This window comes from Lagenorhynchus albirostris, chromosome 5 (assembly GCF_949774975.1).
Source record: "Lagenorhynchus albirostris chromosome 5, mLagAlb1.1, whole genome shotgun sequence".
In the NCBI taxonomy this organism is placed as follows: domain Eukaryota; kingdom Metazoa; phylum Chordata; class Mammalia; order Artiodactyla; family Delphinidae; genus Lagenorhynchus; species Lagenorhynchus albirostris.
The window spans coordinates 38285935-38307313 of NC_083099.1; the positions used below are offsets into that span (position 1 = coordinate 38285935).

At 36.0% G+C, this 21379-nt stretch overlaps 1 protein-coding gene across 1 annotated transcript in view; it reads left to right on the forward strand.

Annotated features, from left to right (window-relative positions):
* Positions 1-21379, forward strand: part of LEKR1 (leucine, glutamate and lysine rich 1) — a 273743-nt gene that overhangs the window by 116836 nt on the left and 135528 nt on the right. The window contains exons 7-8 of the mRNA XM_060149884.1: positions 7206-7325; positions 15614-15789. Coding sequence (XP_060005867.1) covers positions 7206-7325; positions 15614-15789 — 296 coding nt within the window. The remainder of the gene's footprint in view (positions 1-7205; positions 7326-15613; positions 15790-21379) is intronic.

Consider the following 21379-nt stretch of genomic DNA (forward strand, 5'->3'; position numbering starts at 1 on the left):
AGTAATATTCCATTGTATATATGTGCCACATCTTTATCCATTCATTTGTAGATGGACACTTAGGTTGCTTCCATGTCCTGGCTATTGTAAATAGTGCTGCAGTGAACACTGTGGTAGATGTCTCTTTTTCGCTTTATGGTTTTCTCAGGGTATATGCCCAGTGGTGGTATTGCTGGGTCGTATGGTAGCTCTGTTTTTAGTTTTTTAAGGAACCTCCATACTGTTCTCCATAGTGGCTGTATCAATTTACATTCCCACCAACAGTGCAAGAGGGTTCCCTTTTCTCCTCACCCTCTCCAGCATTTATTGTTTCTAGATTTTTTGATGATGGCCATCCTGACTGGTGTGAGGATGGCCTCATTGTGATTTTGATTTGCATTTCTCTAATGATTAGTGATGTTGAGCATCCTTTCATGGGCTTGTTGGCAATCTGTATATCTTCTTTGGAGAAATGTCTATTTAGATCTTCTGCCCATTTTTGGATTGGGTTGTTTGATTTTTGATACTGAGCTACATGAGCTGCTTGTATATTTTGGAGATTAATCCTTTGCAAATATTTTCTCCCATTCTGAAGGGTAGTCTTTTCCTCTTCTTTATGGTTTCCTTTGCTGTGCAAAAGCTTTGAAGTTTCATTAGGTCCCATTTGTTTATTTTTGTTTTTATTTCCATTTCTCTAAGAGGTGGGTCAGAAAAGATCTTGCTGTAATTTATGTCATAGAGTGTTCTGCCTATGTTTTCCTCTAAGAGTTTTATAGTGTCTGGCCTTACATTTAGGACTTTAATACATTTTGAGTTTATTTTTTGTGTATGGTATTAGGAAGTGTTCTAATTTCATTCTTTTACTTGTAGCTGTCCAGTTTTCCCAATGCCACTTATTGAAGAGGTTGTCTTTCCTCTGTTGTATATTCTTGCCTCTTTTATCAAAGATAAGGTGACCATAGGTGTGTGGGTTTATATCTGGACTTTAATCCTGTTCCATTGATCTATATTTCTGTTTTTGTGCTAGTACCATACTGTCTTGATTACTGTAGCTTTGTAGTATAGTTTGAAGTCAGGGAGCCTGATTCCTCCAGCTCCATTTTTCTTTCTCAAGTTTCCTTTGGCGATTCAGGGTGTTTTGTGTTTCCATACAAATTGTGAAATTTTTTGTTCTAGTTCTGTGAAAACTGCCATCAGTAGTTTGATAGGGATTGCATAGAATCTGTAGATTGCTTGGGTAGTATAGTCATTTTCACAATGTTGATTTTCCAATCCAAGAACATGGTATATTTCACTATCTGTTTTTATCTTCTTTAATTTCTTTCATCAGTGTATTATAGTTTTCTGCATACAGGTCTTTTGTTTCCTTAGGTAGGTTTATTCCTAGGTATTTTGTTCTTTTTGTTGCAATGGTAAATGGGAGTGTTTCCTTAATTTCTCTTTCACATTTTTCATCAGTGGTGTATAGGAATGCAAGAGATTTCTGTGCATTAATTTCATATCCTGCTAATTTACCAAATTCATTTATTAGCTCTAGTAATTTTCTGGTAGCGTCTTTAGTATTCTCTATGTATAGTGTCATGTCATCTGCAAACAGTGACAGCTTTACTTTTTCTTTTCTGATTTGGATTCCTTTTATTTCTTTTTATTCTCTGATTGCTGTGGCTAAAACTTCCAAAACTATGTTGAATAACAGTGGTGAGAGTAGGCAGCCTTGTCTTGTTCCTGATCTTAGAGGAAATGGTTTCAGTTTTTCACCATTGAGAACGATGTTGGCTGTGGGTTTGTCATATATGGCCTTTGTTATGTTGAGGTAAGTTCCCTCTGTGACTACTTTCTGGAGAGTTTCATCATAAATGGGTGTTGAATTTTGTTGAAAGCTTTTTCTGCATCTATTGAGATGATCATATGGTTTTTATCCTTCAATTTGTTAATATGGTGTATCACATTGATTGATTTGTGTGTATTGAAGAATCCTTGCATTCCTGGGATAAACCCCACTTTATCATGGTGTATGATGCTTTTAACGTGCTGTTGGATTTTATTTTCTAGTATTTTGTTGAGGATTTTTGCATCTATGTTCATCAGTGATATTGGCCTGTAGTTTTCTTTTTTTGTGACATCTTTGTCTGGTTTTGGTATCAGGGTGATGGTGGCCTCGTAGAATGAGTTTGGGAGTGTTCCTCCCTCTGCTATATTTTGGAAGAGTTTGAGAAGGATAGGTGTTAGCTCTTCTCTAAATGTTTGATAGAATTCGCCTGTGAAGCCATCTGGTCCTGGGCTTTTGTTTGTTGGAAGATTTTTAATCACAGTTTTAATTTCAGTGCTTGTGATTGGTCTGTTTATATTTCCTATTTCTTCCTGGTTCAGTCTCGGAAGGTTGTGCTTTTCTAAGAATTTGTCCATTTCTTCCAGGTTGTCCATTTTATTGGCATATAGTTGCTTGTAGTAATCTCTCATGATCTTTTGTATTTCTTCAGTGTCATTTGTTACTTCTCCTTTTTCATTTCTAATTCAGTTGATTTGAGTCTTCTCTCCTTTTTTCTTGATGAGTCTGGCTAATGCTTTATCAGTTTTGTTTATCTTCTCAAAGAACCAACTTTTAGTTTTATTGATCTTTGCTCTTGTTTTTTTCATTTCTTTTTCGTTTACTTCTGCCTGATCTTTATGATTTCTTTCCTTCTGCTAACTTTGGGGGTTTTTTTGTTTTTCTTTCTCTAACTGCTTTATGTGTAAGGTTAGGTTATTTGAGATGTTTCTTGTTTCTTGAGGTAGGATTGTATTGCTATAAACTTCCCTCTTAGAACTGCTTTTGCTGCATCCCATAGGTTTTGGCTCATTGTGTTTCCATGGTCATTTGTTTCTAGGTATTTTTTGATTTCTTCAGTGATCTCTTGGTTATTTAGTAGCGTATCGTTTAGCTTCCAAGTGTTTGTATTTTTTACAGTTTTTTTCCTGTCTCATAGCATTGTGGTTGGAAAAGGTACTTGATACAATTTGAAGTTTCTTAAACTTACTGAGGCTTGATTTGTGACCCACGACATGATCTATCCTGGAGAATGTTCCATGAGCATTTGAGAAGAAAGTGTATTTTGTTGTTTTTGGATGGAATGTCCCATAAGTATCAATTAAGTCCATCTTGTCTAATGTGTTATTTAAAGCTTGGGTTTCCTTATTTATTTTCATTTTGGATTATTTGTCCATTGGGTAAAGTGGGGTTTTAAAGTCCCCTACTATTACTGTGTTACTGTTGATTTCCCCTTTTATGGTTGTGAGCATTTGCCATATATGTTGAGGTGCTCCTATGTTGGGTGCATAAATATTTACAATTGTTATATCTTCTTCTTGGTTCGATCCCTTGATCATTATGTAGTGTCCTTCTTTGTATCTTGTAATTTTATTTTAAAGTCTATTTTGCCTGATATGAGACTTGCTACCCCAGCTTTCTTTTGATTTCCATTTGCATGGAATATCTTTTTCCATCCCCTCACTTTCAGTCTGTATGTGTCCCTAGGTCTGAAGTGGGTCTCTTATAGACAGCATATATATGGGTCTTGTTTTTGTATCCATTCAGCCAGTCTGTGTCTCTTCATTGGAGCATTTAATCCATTTGTATTTAAGGTAATTATCGATATGTATGTTCCTATTACCATTTTCATAATTGTTTTGGGTTTGTTTTTGTAAGTCTTTTCCTTCTCTTGTGTTTCCTGCCTAGCAAAGTTCATTTAGCATTTGTTGTAAAGCTGGTTTGGTGGTGCTGAATTCTCTTAACTTCTCGTTGTCTCTATAGGTTTTAATTTATCTGTTGAATCTGAATGATATCCTTGCTGGCTAGAGTAATCTTGGTTGTAGGTTTTTCCCTTTCATCACTTTAAATATGTCTAGCACTCCCTTCTGGCTTGCAGAGTTTCTGCTGAAAGATCAGCTCTTAACCTTATGCGGATTCCCTTGTATTTTATTTGTTGCTTTTCCCTTGCTACTTTTAATGTTTCTCCTTTGTGTTTAATTTTTGATAGCTTGATTAATATGTGTCTTGGCGTGTTTCTCCTTGAATTTATTCTGTGTGGGACTCTCTTTGCTTCCTGGACTTGATTGACTCTTTCCTTTCCCATATTAGGGAAATTTTCAACTATAATCTCTTCAAATATTTTATCAGATCCAGGTCTTCTTCTGGGACCCCTATAATTTGAATGTTGGCATGTTTAATGTTGTCCCAGAGGTCTCTGAGACTGCCCTCAATTCTTTTCATTCTTTATTCTTTATTCTGCTCTTCGGTGATTATTTCCACTATTTTGTCTTCCAGGTCACTTATGCGTTCTTCTGCCTCAGTTATTCTGCTATTGATTCCCTCTAAAGAATTTTTAATTTCGTTTGTTGTGGTGTTCATCATTGTTGTTTGCTCTTTATTTCTTCTAAGTCCTTGTTAAACGTTTCTTGTATTTTTTCCATTCTATTTCCAAGATCTTGGATCATCTTTACTATCATTACTCTGAATTCTTTTTCAGGTAGACTGCCCATTTCCTTTTCATTTGTTACTCCTTCATCTGCTGCATATTTCTCTGTCTTCTCATTTTGTTTAACTTACTGTGTTTGGGATCTCCTTTTCACAGGCTGCAAGTTCATAGCTCCCGTTGTTTTTGGTGTCTGCCCCTAGTGGGTGAGGTTGGTTCAGTGGCTTGTGTAGGCTTCTTGGTGGCAGGGCCTGGTGCCTGTGTTCTGGTGGGTGGGGCTGGATCTTGTCTTTCTGGTGGGCAGGCTGTGTCTGGTTTTGTGTTTTGGGGTGTCTGTGAACTTAGTGTGAGTTTAGGCAGCCTCTCTGCTGATGGGTGGGGCTGTGTTCCTGTCTTGCTAGTTGTTTGGCATGGGGCATCCAGCACTTGAGCTTGCAGGCCGTTGGGTGGAGCTGGGTCTTAGCGTTGAGAAGGAGATCTCTGGGAGAGCTCTCGCCAGTTGGTATTATGTGGAGCTGGGGCGTCTCTCTGGTAGTGCAATGTCCTGGACTTGGCTCTCCCACCTCGGAGGCTCAGGCTTCACACCCATCTGGAGCACCAAGACCCTGTCAGCCACATGGCTCAGAAGAAAAGGATCCAAAAAAAGGGAAGAAAATAATAATAATAAAATTTTAAAAATTATAAAATAAAGAAATAATAAAAAAAGAGAGCAACCAAACCAATAAACAAATGCATCAACGATAGCAAGCACTAAAAACTAAACTAAGATAAACATAAAAATCAGAAACAATTCAGTTGCAGACAGCAAACCCCTAGTCTACAGTTGCTCCCAAAGTCCACTGCCTCAATTTTGGGAATATTCATTGTCTATTCAGGGATTCCACAGATGCAGGTTCATCTAGTTGATTGTGGGAGTGTAATCCGCTGCTCCTGAGGCTGCTGGGAGAGATTTCCCTTTCTCTTCTTTGTTCACACAGCTCCTGGGGTTCAGCTTTGGTTTTGGCCCCACCTCTGTGTGTAGGTCGCCCTCAGGCGTCTGTTCCCCACCCAGACAGGAGAGGGTTAAAGCAGCGGCTGATTAGGGCTCTTTTGCTGTCTCAGGCCAGGGAGAGGGAGGGGGATGGTAGTCATAATTGGAATGCGACGGGAGCATGCAGCAGCAGAGGCCAGCGTGACATTACAACAGCCTGAGGTGCTCTGTGTGTTCTCCCGGGGAAGTTGTCCCTGGATCTGGGGACAGTGGCAGTGGTGTGCTGCACAGGCTCCTGTGGGGTTGTGGGGCGGGTATGGGTAGTGACCTGTGTTTGCACATAGGATTCTTGGTGGCAGCGGCAGCAGCGTTAGCATTTCATGCCTGTCTCTGTGGTCTGAGCTGCTAGCCACAGCTCATACCCATCTCTGGAGCTTGCTTAGGTGGTGCTCTGTCTCCTGTGGGCACACATGGAAGGAATCCCCTCTCCTCACACACCCCGAAACAATGGTCTCTTGCCTCTTCGGCAGGTCCAGACTTTTTCCCTGACTCCCTCCCAGCTAGTTTTAGCACGCCAGCCCTCTTCAGGCTGTCTTCACGCAGCCAACCCCAGTCTTCTCCCTGGGATCTGACCTCTGAAGCCCAAGCCTCAGCTCCCAGCCCCCACCTGCCCCAGCGGGTGAGCAGAAAATTGTCTCAGGCTGGTGAATGCTGGTCAGCACTGATCCTGTGTGCAGGAATCTCTCCGCTTTGCCCTCTGCACCCCTGTTGCTGCGCTCTCCTCCATGGCTCCAAAGCTTTCCCCCCATCCACCTCCCTCTCTACCAGTGAAGGGGCTTCCTAGTGTGTGGAAACTTTTCCTCTTTTACAGCTCCCTCCCAGAGGTGCAGGTCCTGTCCCTATTCTTTTGTCTCTGTTTTTTCTGTTTTCTTTTGCCCTACCTAGGTACATGGGGATTTTCTTGCCTTTTGGGAAGTCTGAGGTCTTCTGCCAGCATTCAGTAGGTGTTCTGTAAGAGTTGATCCACATGTAGATGTATTTTTGATGTAATTGTGGGGAGGAAGGTGATCTCCACGTCTTATTTCTCCACCATCTTGACGGTCCCCCCCTCCATAGTTTTCTTTTATTTTTATTAAAAATGGATTTAAAATTTAAAAAAATATATTTTGGAGTATAGTTGATTTACTATGTTGTGTTAGTTTCAGGTGTACAGCAAAGTGAATCAGTTATACATATACATATATCCACTATTTTTTTAGATTTTTTTCCCATAGCCCATTACAGAGTACTGAGTAGAGCTCCCTGTGCTGTACAGTAGGTTCTTATTAATTATCTATTTATATGTAGTAGTGTGTATATGTCAATCCCAATCTCCCAGTGTATCCCACCCCTTCCTTATCTGCTGGTAACCATAAGTTTGTTTTCTGTTGATACATCTGTGACTCTACTTCTGTTTTGTAACTATGTTCATTTGTCCCCTTTTTTTAGATTCCACATATAAGCAGTATCATATGATATTTGTCTTTGCTGTGTCTGACTTACTTCACTCAGTATGACAGTCTCTAGGTCCACCCATGTTGCTGCAAATGGCATTATTTTGTTTTTTTTATGGCTGAGTAATATTCCATTGTATATATGTACCACATCTTCTTTATTCATACCTCTGTTGATGGACATTTAGTTTGCTTCCATGTCCTGGCTATTGTAAATAGTGCTGCAATGAAAAAAGTGGATTTAAATTTTGATAAAGTACTCATGAGGAAATATTTAGGCTTATAACAGTTGTTATTTGTTTATATTTTTAGAATTCGAGATGCAAGCATGCAGTTAAAAAGTCACCAAAATGATTTTCAGAGAGTACAGAAAGAATTGAGTCAGTTGCAACATGAGTTAAAAATTAAACAAAGACAATCACAAATCTTCAGGTAAGACTATCTTTAAAGAATTGAATATTATAGTATTGAAAATATACACTCATTTAATACTAACTTTATAAACATTCAAACACCTTTTAGTAATGTAGTTTCTATATTTATATAGTTTAATATTATAGTGTTGTTGAAAAAAATGGAAACACTTCACTTTTTTTTAAACTATTATCTCAACTAAATAGTTTTGCCAATAACATTTAAATTAGGCAAACACCTTGTTCTGATTTTGCAGTGACATTTAGAATGAAAGAACAGTAACTAATTCATTTTCCTCTTGGCCAGTATTTCTTGGTATACTTGATCTCCTGACCGACAGTCCAGTGACATGAAAAGAATAGAATGGGGAAACTTTCTAACTGGATAGTAATAGACCTCCTAAATTTAGAAATTTCCAATATAAATGGTGTTAAATCTGCTTTTATATAATCTTTGAAGGCTTTATAATAACTAAAGGTAAAGCCCAATGTTCTAAAGAAAATAGGAAGTACTTTTTAAAAAATGGAATTGAATATATTGAGAATATCAGAAAGAATGATTAATTTTTAAATTGAGTAACTTTTAGCTCTTAGAAAAGGGAAATAAGTTAAATGAACATTATAAATAGACACAGGTTCAGGATGACTAAAAAAAATATGCCGGGTAAATACTTTTAATGTTCTTATTTTTTCCAGTCTACTTATTATTATTGGGAATATTGTTCTGTTAAAAAAGTTATGTGGGCTAATAATTTTTTTATGCAATATCTGGTGATAACCTGTTATCCATGTAACCTTTCATTAATGCCTTGCACATAACTGATGCTAAATAAATAATTTTTGAATTAATGAATGAGTCTACTCACAAAACAGATGACAATTTTTGTCATCAGAAATCTTCTCTGTCCTTTCCTAGAAATCTGGTATTGAACCAGCAGGATATCACCCCGGTGACCCCAACTCTCCATTTTAGTCAGGACCATCAGTATTCAGTCTTGGCCCCAACAATAGCTTTGGCTCAGGTCCACTCGGGAAATCCCATTTGTTTTATCCAGAGATGCCATTATGGATGGCAGGATTGACTAAATTTTAAAGGCTAGACTAGGACTAGATTAGACAATTAATGCTGCTTCAGGATATTATGGACTGATAAAGTCAGTCTTTATTATTCACATTTTACATGTAATTTGTAGTATTTTAAATTCTTGAAGAAGCTTATACATATTTAAATGTTATTTTTATTCTGTGTTGTAATTTTGTCATCATTTTGCATTATACTTTTACTGCTTATTTTTTAAAATGTTTTCAAAAGATCTGTGGTTTTTGTTTACTTTTAGATAAAAGATCACAAATTGGGAGTTTCGGATCTGATTTATATAAAAAAGTAACACTAGAAATTTTAGAAGTAACCATTTAACTAGACAGTATAAATAAAAGTTTGTGACAGATGAATAAAAATAATTACATGTTTTATTAATACTCTCACTAGTAGGTACATTGCATGGGAGAAGGCAGTCTGGTGAAAATAAAATCAAACCAAAAGTTGTAGAGTTCAGTGATTTTGTTGCATTACTAAAAGCTCATTTTAAACTAGTTTACTGATTATTTAAAAAAAATATCTACCAGAACGTAAAACTTCGAGTTTGCTGTGGATAAAGAAAAGGAGCTTATAATCTTATCTCTTAAAGTGGTAAAGAAAAGAAGCTTGAGCTTTAGCTACTCAGATGTAATCATCTTTATTTACGGAGTCCAAAAGGAACTTTCAAGAGATCAATGCACATGTCTTTGAGTCACTTTGCTCTTTTTAAATTATTCTCTCATTTGTTTAATTGCAATAGGGCTTAATCACCTAGCCTCCAGCAAAGTGTTCTTCATGCTTTGTATTTTCCCTGACCTCTGTAAGGAGTAGCTGTGGTATGCCTCAGTTGGCTCAGCACAACTGCTATTCAGAATAAAGTGTCTTTTGAGAATGGAAATTAACTTTTGAAAGCCTGTAAAATAGATACTAAAAAACAATATGGAATATAGGTATACTTCACTTTATGTAAAGTTGTGTATAACTCCAATATTCCAAATCAATCCATATTTGAAATATTTTGGTAGTGCTTACTTTTATAGGATTCTTATTGTAAATCTTTCATAAATTGTTTGAAATATACTTATCCTTTAATTTTTCTTGTTTGTAAATCCAGACTCTGTCATCTCTGAAATTAAGCCAACTCCCCAAATCTCTCACTTTCACACCAACTCGTCAGCCACATTAAGGCTTCTAGTTTTGTTTTGTTTTGTTTTTCTGATTTTCCCAACCATTTCCTGGCCTTACTTTGTTTTCTAGCCTTGATCCCATAATCAGCTCATGTCTTTTTTAAACAGCTGTATTGAGATATAAGTTACATACTACAAAATCCACCCCTTTTAAGTAGACAATGTAATGATTTTTAGTAAACTTACTGAGTTGTGCAACCATTACCACATGTAATATTAGAACATTTGAGTCATCCTTAGGAGATCCTCATGCCATTTGAAATCTCTATCTTCACCGCCAATCCTAGGCAATTGCCTATCTTCTTTCTGTTTCTATAGATATTTCTCTGGACAATTCAAATATATGGAATCCTATAGTATGTGGTCTTTTATATCTGACATCTTTCAATAATGTTTTTGATGTTTATCCATGTTGTATCATGCATCAGTACTTTGTTCCTTTTTATTGCTAAATAGTGTTTCATTGTCTGAACATACCACATTTTATTTATGCATTTATTAGTTGAAGGACATTTGGATTGTTTCCGCTTGTTGGCACCTATGAATAATGCTGCTATAAACATTCACATGTAAGTCTTTGTGTGGATGTATGTTTCATTTCTTTTGAGTAGATACTTAAGTGTAGAATTACTGAATCATATGGTAAATTGATATTTAACCTTTAAGAAACTGCAAAACTATTTTGCAAAGTGGCTGCACTATTTTACATTCCTACCAGGAATGAGGATTCTTCTTTCACTGTATTCTTGACAACATTTCTTATTGTCTGTCTTTTTTTTATAGTAGCCATTCTAGAGGCTGTGAAATGGTACCTCATTGTGCTTTGATTTGTGTTTCCCAAATGACTAATGGTGTTGAACATCTTTTCGTGTGCTTATTAACTATTTTTATGGTTATTTGGTGAAATATCTATTAAAATATTTTTTCTATTTTTCATTGGTTTGTTTTCTTGTTATCAGATTATAAGAGTTCTTTGTATGTTCTGGGTACAAGTCTTTTATTTGAAATATGATTTGCAAATATTTTCTCCCAGTCTGTGGCAAGTCTTTTCATTTTTTTAATTGTGTCTTTTCGAAGAACAAAAGTTATTATTTTTAGTGAAATACAGTTTAATCAGTGTTTTCTTTTAGGGATTGTGCTTCTGGTAATGTATCTAAGAACTCTGTCTAACCAAAGGTCACAAAGATTTTTTCCAGTAGTTTCTTCTAAAGGTTTTATAGTTTTAGCTCTTACCTTTAGGTCTGTGATCCATTTTAACTCTTGTGAATGATGTAAAGTAAGGATCTAAATTCATCTTTTTTTTTCATGTGAATATTCAATTATTCTAGCACTGTTTGTTAAAAAGACTATTCTTTCCCTATTGAGTTGCCTTGGTCCCTTTACCTAAAATCAATTCACCATGAATGGAAGGAATTATTTCTGGACTCTCTATTCTATTTTATTCATCTATTGATGTATATCTATTCTTAATGTCAGTACCACACTCTCTTGAATATTATAATTTTTAGTGAATTTTGAGATCAAGAAATGTAAGCCCTTCAAATTTCTTTGTTTTCAAGATTGTTTTGGCTATTCTGGGAACCTTGTATTTCCATATAAATTTTAGGATCATCTTGTCAATTTCTGAAAAATAGCCTACTGGGATATTGATAGGTATAGCATTAAATCTATAGATCAATTTGGGGAGAATTGCCATTTTTAAAATGTTGAATTTTTCAATCCAAGAATCCATATATCTCTCCACTGAGATCTTTAGTTCTCTCAGAAATGTTTTGTTTTTAGTATACAAGTCTTGCACTCCTTTTATTTAGTTTATTTCTAAATATTTTATTCTTTTTGATGTTATGACAAGTGGGATTTTTTTCTTAACTTTATTTTTGGGATTCATCATTGCTAGTAAACAGATTGGTTTTTGCACATGGTTTATGTATCCTGTGATCTTGATGAACCCATTTACTCTAGTATTTGTGTGTGTGTGTGTGTGTATTCTTTAGTATTTTCTTCATAGAGTATGTTTCTGCATAGAGGAATTTACCAATACTCCAGCTACTTTTACCTCTGCTTATTTACCCTTAAAACCCTCAGTCTTTATATCCACTTACAGGTTGTTAAACACCAGGCCCTCAATTTCTTCAATACTATTCTAAATCCTCAATATTCTGCTTAAAGTTCTTTGTGCTACTCATCTCTCACCAGCTGTGTGTCTTGCCTTGTATTTCACAAAGGGAGTTAAAGTTATCAACACAGACATATTTCCTGTGAGTCAAATGATACTTAAGTTTCAGAACCCCGCACTCAGGACCCCCTTCCAAGCTTCTGGGAGGGCCCCTGGCAAAGTAAGATGGTTTTAAATTATAATTGTAAAAATTCTGTCTCTTTGCACTCTGATTTCCCTTCTCCTACTTCTGATGTCAGTGCCCTTGGAGTAGTCCCCGGCATTTGAGGGATCTGAGAGAGAAAGTTGTGTTGGGAATATACATTATAACTGCCATTTGGAAAGTCATTTTAGACTGCTTCAATTACACAAACAAGACATTGCAGACTAAAAATAGGGATGTGTATGAATTTTTTTTTTTTTTTTTTTTTTTTGCGGTACGCGGGCCTCTCACTGTTGTGGCCTCTCCCGTTGCAGAGCACAGGCTCCAGATGCACAGGCTCAGCGGCCATGGTTCACGGGCCCAGCCGCTCTGCAGCATGTGGGAATCTTTCCGGACCGGGGCATGAACCCGCGTCCCCTGCATCGGCAGGCAGACTCTCAACCACTGCACAACCAGGAAAGCCCTGTATGAATTTTTTTGAATTAATGGAGTAAAAGCAATAAAGATGAACAATTTAAACAATAGAAATTATTCTGTCATAAAAAACAAATTATAACATTTTTTCAGATTACATCATAAGTGATACAATTTCAGTAAAATCTCTTGGATTATTTTGTAATCCATTCAATGAAGAGGAGTTAATTATTTGAATACATTGGAGAAAGATTTAAGTTTCTTGCTGATTTGACCAAAGCTGCTGACATCACTGAATATAACATAAAAATCATAGTATACCACTTCAAGGACATCTGAGATAAGCTGGTTCATGAGTTTCATCATTTCAAAGACAATTTAAGATGTCATTTTCCAAGAAAACTTGAAATGCCAAAAATTCTATCATATATGAAAAATTTTTATAAGGATTTTCCCAAATTTGACAATGCTTAATATTTACATGATATTACCAGTAATGGGCTATGAAGCTAAAAGAATCTTTCTAAACTACCACAGATAATAAAACTAATGGCCTTGCTAGATGAAAGGCTGTATAATTTTTATATTCTCTCCACACAAAGTATTATTATAAAATGGTTCTCATATGAAAAGGTGCTTGTAAAGCATGTAACCAAAAATTATAGACAAAAGAAGTATTGTAGAGCTGTTACTTATTAAAAAGTTATACTATTTTTCTGTATTTTGTGATATTGATGAGATTTATTAACTTTTACAATTTTATTTGTAATGATTTTTCTCAATCTATAAGTGCACACTTTTAAACCTAATTTTGTAGTCGTCTTTTACAAGAAAGCCATCCCTCTATCCACACCAATCGTATAAGATCTAGGCCGCACAAAATGTGATGGATCTGCTCTTCGCTAAGTGGCTTGATTTTTCTGTTTCCTGCCTTTTGTCCCTACAGAAGCACATGCATCCATATCTGGTCTTTCTTCTATTAAATGTCCCTTTAGGCCTTGACCCCCATGTTCATGACTTGCTCCCAGCAGCTGCCTTACATTGGGCCCATTAGGCCTTTAACCTTGACTTAGTTCATAGTTCTTGTCTCTGTCTTACCACTTCCTGGCTTCGCATTCAAACTTCCCATCCTCACCATTGCTCCCCTTTGCTTTAGTGATCTGTTGGACTCTTTCTTTGATTTTTTTTTTTTTGGCTTGTTTTTAATTGAAATATAGTTGATTTACAATGTTGTGTTAATTTCTGCTGTACAGCAAAGTGATTCAGTTACACATGTTATATACATTCATTTTTATATTCTTGTCCATTATGGTTTATCTCAGGATATTGAATATAGTTCCTGTGCTATACAGTAGGACCTTGTTGTTTATCCATTCTATATGTAATAGTTTGCATCTGCTAACCTCAACCTCCCAATCCATCCCTCCCTCACCCTCACCCCTTTCTTTGATTTTTTTTTTTTTTTTGAAATCAACATCTCTCTTAGCTCCCAGGTCTGCATGCTGATTGAAGATTCCCTGTGGCTTTTGGTCACTCAAGTGGACCTTATTAATTAACCACACAGAATGACACCACCCTTCTTCCTGGCAAAGGCTAATCTTTCAGCCTTTGTTTTACATCTGTCCTTTCTTTCTAGCTCTCTGCACAAAAAATGATCACATCTCTTGCCTGTGCTTTTTAGCCTCTGTGACTGTACTCATACTGTCTGCTCAGCTCTGTAAACACTCAGGTGTCTCCCATCCTAACAAACCATTCTACTGTGTATCTTCCTTTTTCTCTCCTTGCTGCCTCAATCAAGGTTCTTGATTGCTGGTACCACGTAACTATTTTCTCACTTCTGCTTTACTGCTCAGTCTTTTCCTACCTGAAGCCTCTCTCTTAGGTCACCAAAGACCTCCTTAATACCGGATATAATGGCCTCTGTTCAGCCTTTGTCTGAGGCCTTAAACACTGATCACTACTCTCTACTTTAAATTCTCTTATCCCCTGGCTTTTCCGATGTTATCTTTTTGGCTTTTCTTCACTGGTTGCTCCTCCCTCATCTCCTTTGAGGGTTTGTTTTCTGATTTATTCCCATAAATATTAGTGTTGTCCAGTATCTTATCCTCAGTATTTCTTACTTCTTTATTCCTCCAACAGAGTGATCTATTTTTTTCACTCATTCATTCATTCATCAATATGTGTTGAGTACATACTCTGTGGTAGGTACTGTGCTAGGTGCAAGGGAGACTGTGATGAACAAGACAGATACAGTCTCTGCATAATAGATCTTAGTCTACTTAGGTAGATAAATATTAACTCCCATGGCTTCAGTCATCATCTTTTTGCTGATAACACTCATATCCATGTCTGCATCTTGCTTGATTATTAGGTAAATGATAGCCAGGACATCTGAAGTAATAAAAATCATTGAGATAGTAAAAAACATGTGGTTACTTTGAGCTGTGGCATTTGATGTGGGAAAAGCACTGGATCAGTCACTTAAAAAGGTTTCATTTATTATTACCCTAGGTTTTACACTGCCTGTAGGACTCTAGCGCAGGAAGAATGCTGTCTACAAATCTGAGATTCTCTTTTAGGCTCAGTGACTAAGTCACTTTTTTATTTTATTTATTTATTTTTGGCTGCATTAGGTCTTTGTTGCTGCAGGCGGGCTTTCTCTAGTTGCGGCGAGCGGGGGCTACTCTTCATTGCAGTGTTCGGGCTTCTCATTATGGTGGTTTCTCTTGTTGCGGAGCACGGGCTCTAGGCGCGCGGTCTTCAGTAGTTGTGGCACGTAGGCTCAGTAGTTGTGGCTTGTGGGCTCTAGAGCATAGGCTCTGTAGTTGTGGCACACAGGCTTAGTTGCTCCGCAGCATGTAGGATCTTCCCAGACCAGGGATCAAACTTGCGTCCCCTGCATTGGCAGGCGGATTCTTAACCACTGAGCCACCGGGGGAGTCCTGACTAAGTCACTTTTGACTGAATTTCCTTCACTAAATGTTTGCTGTTAAATTAATTTTAAAAGATTAATAGAAAAATGTGTATGAAAGTAGTTAGCTATCTTTATTTATAGTTAAAATATTGTAACACAATGGAAATGAGTTGGGGTGACCATATACCTCAGTCTTCCTGGGATAACCCCAGTTTATATGTTGTCTCAGCATAATGCAGATAGCACCTACGTTTACTTTCATAACTGTCTCCATTTAAACAGTAGATTGTATGGTCACTCTAAAACCATTTTTCAAAGAAAACCTTTTTTCAAATACATATTTGTTATTATGCTTGCTATTTTTAAAAATCCTAATTTTTCCTTACTTCTTTACAGTCAGAGATTGACAGAATACAAGTATCTCTGGAATAAGACTCTTTCATTACTTACTTTTAGTAAAAGAGAGCTAACCAGTATTAAAAATGAAGTATATGATAATTTTCAAAACTGGACTTCACTGAAAGGAGAAGTTTTTCTACAAATTAAATCCATAAGTGAAACAGCCTTGACAGGTTTGTTATATATGTTTAGAACATAATCGTCCTCTTTTTGGTAAATGGTATATCATAAGTCATGAAATAATGATACTTCATTTTATGTGATGGGAATTATGATTAATTTTAAACCTGTTATTTGTTAGTATACTAGATGACCATTAAGATCTATTCCATCCCTGAAATTTAATAATTATAGGCCTGATCTAAGATAAGCTCTGATACATCAATCTTGAACTGTGACCAGAAGTCTGGTTATTCCTGTTAAATGTACAAATTTGTATTTTAAAACTTTTTTTCTGTTAATGGCTGAGTAGCTCTAATTAGATCAGATTTCCCACAGATAACAACTATAAATTCTGGACAAAGTACCCACCTAAAAACACTGGAGAGTGACCAAGACCAAGCACATGGAGGGAACATAAGAAAAATTGAAAGAAGGCCTATTACTATTTGAAAAAAGCCAATCTAAAACGGTTATGTACTGGATGATTCCAACTGTAATATATGACTATTCTGGAAAAGGCAAAACTATGGAAATAATAAAGAGGTCAGTGGTTGCCAGGGTAGGAAGGAAGGATGAATAGATAGAGCATGGAGTATTTTAGGGCAGTGAAACTATTTTTGTATAGTATAATGGTGGATAGGTGTGTTTATACATTTTGCCAAAACCCATAGAATATACAACGCCAAGAATGTTCCCTTAATGTAAGTTATAGATTTGGGATGGTAATGATGTGCCAATGTAGGTTCATTAATTGTAAAAAATGTACCACTGTGGTGCAGGATGTTGATGGTGGGGGAAGCTATGCATGTGTGGGGGGCAGGAAGTATCTGGGAATTCTCTGTACTTTCTGTTTAATTTTACTATGAACCTAAAACTGAACTAAAAAAATCTATTATTTTTTTAATTGAAAGAAGGGGATAGCACTGGGTGAATTCCCTGTTTGTTGTTGTTGTTTGTTTTGGTGTTTTTTTATGGCTATTAGATTGAGGGCAGGGTGCAATCTATTCCAAGCAGGGAAGCTAGAACTTTGATAGAAATCTATAGTCTTTTTGGCTTTAAGACTGGAGGACAGAGATCAAAGCAGTCCCAGCTTTGAGAAGTGAGAGGATATCCTCGAAAAGAGATAGAAAGTGAGAGCTCAAATTGCGCATATAAACTCTTCCCAAATCTCTGACTTATCCCTAAAATACGTGTGTACAGGGAAGACTCTTAAGTAGCTCATCTAAGGCTAAAGCAATTGACATTACCTGCTACCTACCCTAGGGGAAACAGTCTTTAGTATATGAGTTCAGCCAAGTTAACTACCTGTTAAAACAAAGCAATACCAAAAAAAAAAAAACAATACTCTAGAGGACCATAACAGAATCCAGAGTCTCCATAACATAACATCTGCAATGTTTAGGATACAATCCAAAACTACTTGAACTGGAAAGAAACAGGAAAATGGCTTCTACTCAAAAGAGTAGACAGTCAACAGAGACCAACCCTGAGGTGGGCCAGATGATATAATTAGCTGACTAGGGTTTCAAATCAGCTGTTAACTATGTTCAATGACATAGAGGAAAATAAGCTAATAATGAATGAAAAGAGAGAAAATCTCAGCAAGAAACTATTAAAAATTGGAAAGTCAAGAATTAAAAAATACAATATCTAAAATAAAAATTTACTGGATAGACTTTTATAGCATATTGTGATTACCAAAGAAAGAATCAATGAACTTTAAGATAGATTAATAGAAATTATTCAATTTGAAGAAGAGAGATAAACACTGAAAAAAGTGAACAGAGCTCCAGGGAAGGGTTAAAATGTACCATAAGTAATAAATATCAGTAAATATGAAACTCTTTTTTTCTTTGAATTGAAAAACTGTCTATGATCATTTAAAGTAAGAATTATTATATGGTGGAGGTTATAAAGTATATTGATTTAACATATGACAGCTAGAGCATAAAGGACAGGGGGATGGGGTAATAGATCCATATGGTTGCACACTTTTTGTATTTTATGTGACATGGTGCAACATTCATTCTATGTAGACTAAGAAATTAAGGATGTATAATCCCTAGAGCAACCACTAAAAAAAATACAAAAAGCTATATAAAAAGCTAATAATAATGGAGAATTAACATCATCTGACTCTAAGATTTATTATAAAATCACAGTAAATAAATCAGTGTAATACTGGCACATGGATCAACAATAGATCAATGGAACAAAATAGCCTTGTAAATGACCCCTGTTGATAATGATCATTTCACTTTTGACAAGGCACCAAAACAATTCAATGGGAAAAAGAAAGTCTTTCAACAGATTGTGCTGGAACAACTGAATAGCCATATAGGAAAATATACCTTGACTCCTTAACTCCATAAAAATTAATTCAGGATTAATCAGAGCTAAATATAAAAGCTAAAACAATAAAAGGAGAAACAGGAAAATATCTTCATGAATTGATAGTAAATGAAGGTTTCTTGGATAGGACACAGAAGTAAGAATAACAAAAGAACAAAAATTGATGAATTAGACTTAAAGTTAAAAACTTCCGCTCATCAAAAGATGCCATTAAGAAAATGAATAGGTAAGCCACAGACAGAGATAATATTCCAAAACTCTGTGACAAAGGACTGCTGTCCAGGTTACATAAAGAACACCTACAAGTCAATAGTAAAAGGACAAGTGATCCAACCAAAAATGGCCAAAAGATTTGAATAGACACTTTACAAGGAAAGATACACAAATGGCCAATAAGGACATGAAAAGGTGCCCAGCATTATGAGTCATAGGGAAATGCAAGTTGAAACCACGGTGAGATACCAGTACATACACACTACGTTGGCTAAAATGAAAAAAAATGACAACAGCAAATTTTGGTGAGGAAGGAGGGCAACTGGAACTCTCAAACAAATTGGTGAGAGTATAAAATGTTACAGCTGCTTTGAAAAAGGATCTGACAGTTTTTTAATAAAACTAAAGATACATCTGTCTGATGTCTCTGAAATTCTTCTCTTTGGAATTTACCATCTCCCCCAAATGAAAACATATGTCCATAAAAACATTCAGCAACTTTATTCAAGCTTTATTCAAAATAGCCTTAAGTTGGCAAAAGCCCAGAAGTACATCAGTAGAATGGATTATCCAAAAAACGGCTGAATAAACAATGGAATATAGAATGAACTACAGTAATGCAGTAACTTGGATAAACATCAAAAATATTACGCTGCCTGAAAGTAACCTTACACAAATAATGCACATTGTAAGCTTCCATTTATATGATGTTCTAGAATAGGCAAAACTAATCTATAGTGGGAAAAAACACAAAAACAAAAACAGAAGTTACCTCAGAGGGGAGGATTGACTGGAAAGGGGGCATGAGGGCACTTTCTTTGGTGATAGTAATGCTCTCTATTTTGATAGAGGTTTGGGTTACACAGTGGATGTATTTTTCAAAACTCATCTGTTGGTACATTTGAGATTTATTCATTTCTTTGTGGGTAAATTTCACTCAAAAATTAGAAATCTATATTGAACGCTAATTAACAATGTGCATGCTGAAGTATTTAGGGAGTCAAATATATTGACTTATCTTGAAATGCATAAATATGTAAGATGGTTAGAGGAATAACTATGTTATAAAGCAAATATAGTAAAATGTTAATTGAAGAATCTAGGTAGTGTGTGTATTTGAGTTCACAGTACAGTTCTTCCAACTTTTCTGTATATTTTAAATTTTTTATAGTTAAATGTTAGAAAAAGAAAGCCTTCTAACCTTATAACTTCAGTTTCCTAATTTTATTATATAATATGTGCCTTTAGAAATGAGTTGTATATGATAATACTCTTAAAATTTTTAACTAATTTTGAGAATTAAATTTGGACAAATACAGATGAATATTATAACAACCATGTTTTCAACTGCAAAAATTGTTAATTTTTAATACTTTACCTTTAAAAAAAGTGTCTTAGTTCAGCAGACATTGAATCAAAGGTATAACTGCAGGTAGTTTATTTGGGAAGTGAAGGTCATGCAGGTATAGGGACAGAAAGGCAGCCAATAAAGGTTGCAGTATTGCAGTGGGCAACTGGAGCTTAATCCCATGAAGAAACTGAGAAATGGTTTAAAACACATGCCTCAGAATTCCTCACTCAAGGAGTGAGGGAGCTGGACATCAACTCCCAAGAGTCATTGGTTAAGGGCTGCTCCCAAACAGTGTAAACTCCTTGGCACCTGTAGTCTGCCATTTGGTGGGAAGTGCTACTTTCTGCAGTTCCAGGGAAAAGATTCCTCCAGCACAGAGATGCAAATAGTGGGAACTGGAAGTCGGTAGAAGAACATTGAAAGGTTCAAGGGATATGGGCGGGTCACTGACAATGTCCACTACAGTTAATAATATAGATATACTCTATTTTATGCATCATTTCCATTATTTGAACATTCACATGTATCTTTTGATGAATATATGCCTTTGTTTCTTTCCAGTAACTACCTAGGAGTAGAATGGCTGGGTCTTATGGTAGGTTATATTTAACTTTTTAAGAAACTACCCAATAGTTTTCCAAAGTGGTTGATCCTTTTAAATCCCTACCAGCAAAGTATGAGAGTTCTAGTTGCTCCATATCCTTGTCAACACCTAGTGTTGTCAATCTGTTAAATTTTAGCCATTTTAATGGGACACATATAGAGGATATTAATCCACATTCAAATCACTTCTCAATAACTTTCTCATTTTTGAGTGTCTTGTCACATCTTATTATAGAATATTTACCTATGATGTCAGTAATGATGAACTCAGTCATACCAGAAGAGAAGAAGCAACAGCTCTACCTGTTTTTGTTTTCATTTTTGTTGCATTGTCAGTATCTTCCCTAATGCATGATTTCTTTGGGGGAATCTTTTAAGCTAATTGTCAACTTTAGGACTTAGTTTAGGTAAACCACAGAGGAGCACATAGACTGAAATATGTCACAATCACAGAAAGAGATAGAAAAGCGAGGAGGTACTGACAACCCCTCTGCATGGAGGAATATTACTCCTTCCTCACTTTAAAAGCTCAGTCACTTTATTCTCTCTGAATGTGACCCATATAATATAAGGACAGAGGGAAGTACTGCAGGTACATGAAGGGGAGGTTAGCTAAGGGTCTCCCAGAACAAGTAGCTGACCTTTCTTATGACTTACGTCTTGGTTCAGATGTCACCTCTTCAGAGAGATCTTTGCTGGCCATCCTAGTTAAAGTAGTCTTCCCTTACACTTCTCTATCCTATTTTTCTGTTTCATTTTTAATAACATTTATCACTGTCAGAAATATTCTTATCCATTTACTGATTTATGTGTTTACTGCCAGACTCCTCATACTAGGCTATAATCTCCAGGAAGACAGGAATTTTGATGGCTTTGCTGAATGCTGTCTTCCTAGTGTTTTAAGAGAATTTTGCCTGTCACAGGGTAGGTGCTCAGTGAACATTGTAGAATTTAAATGGAAATAAAGGACACCCAAATTTTAACCCAGATTAAATCTGATAATTTTTATGTTCCTTTTTAAACCTCTGAGTATTTTCTAAATGTTTTTGATAATGCTCACTTACTACTTCTATATCTAGGGA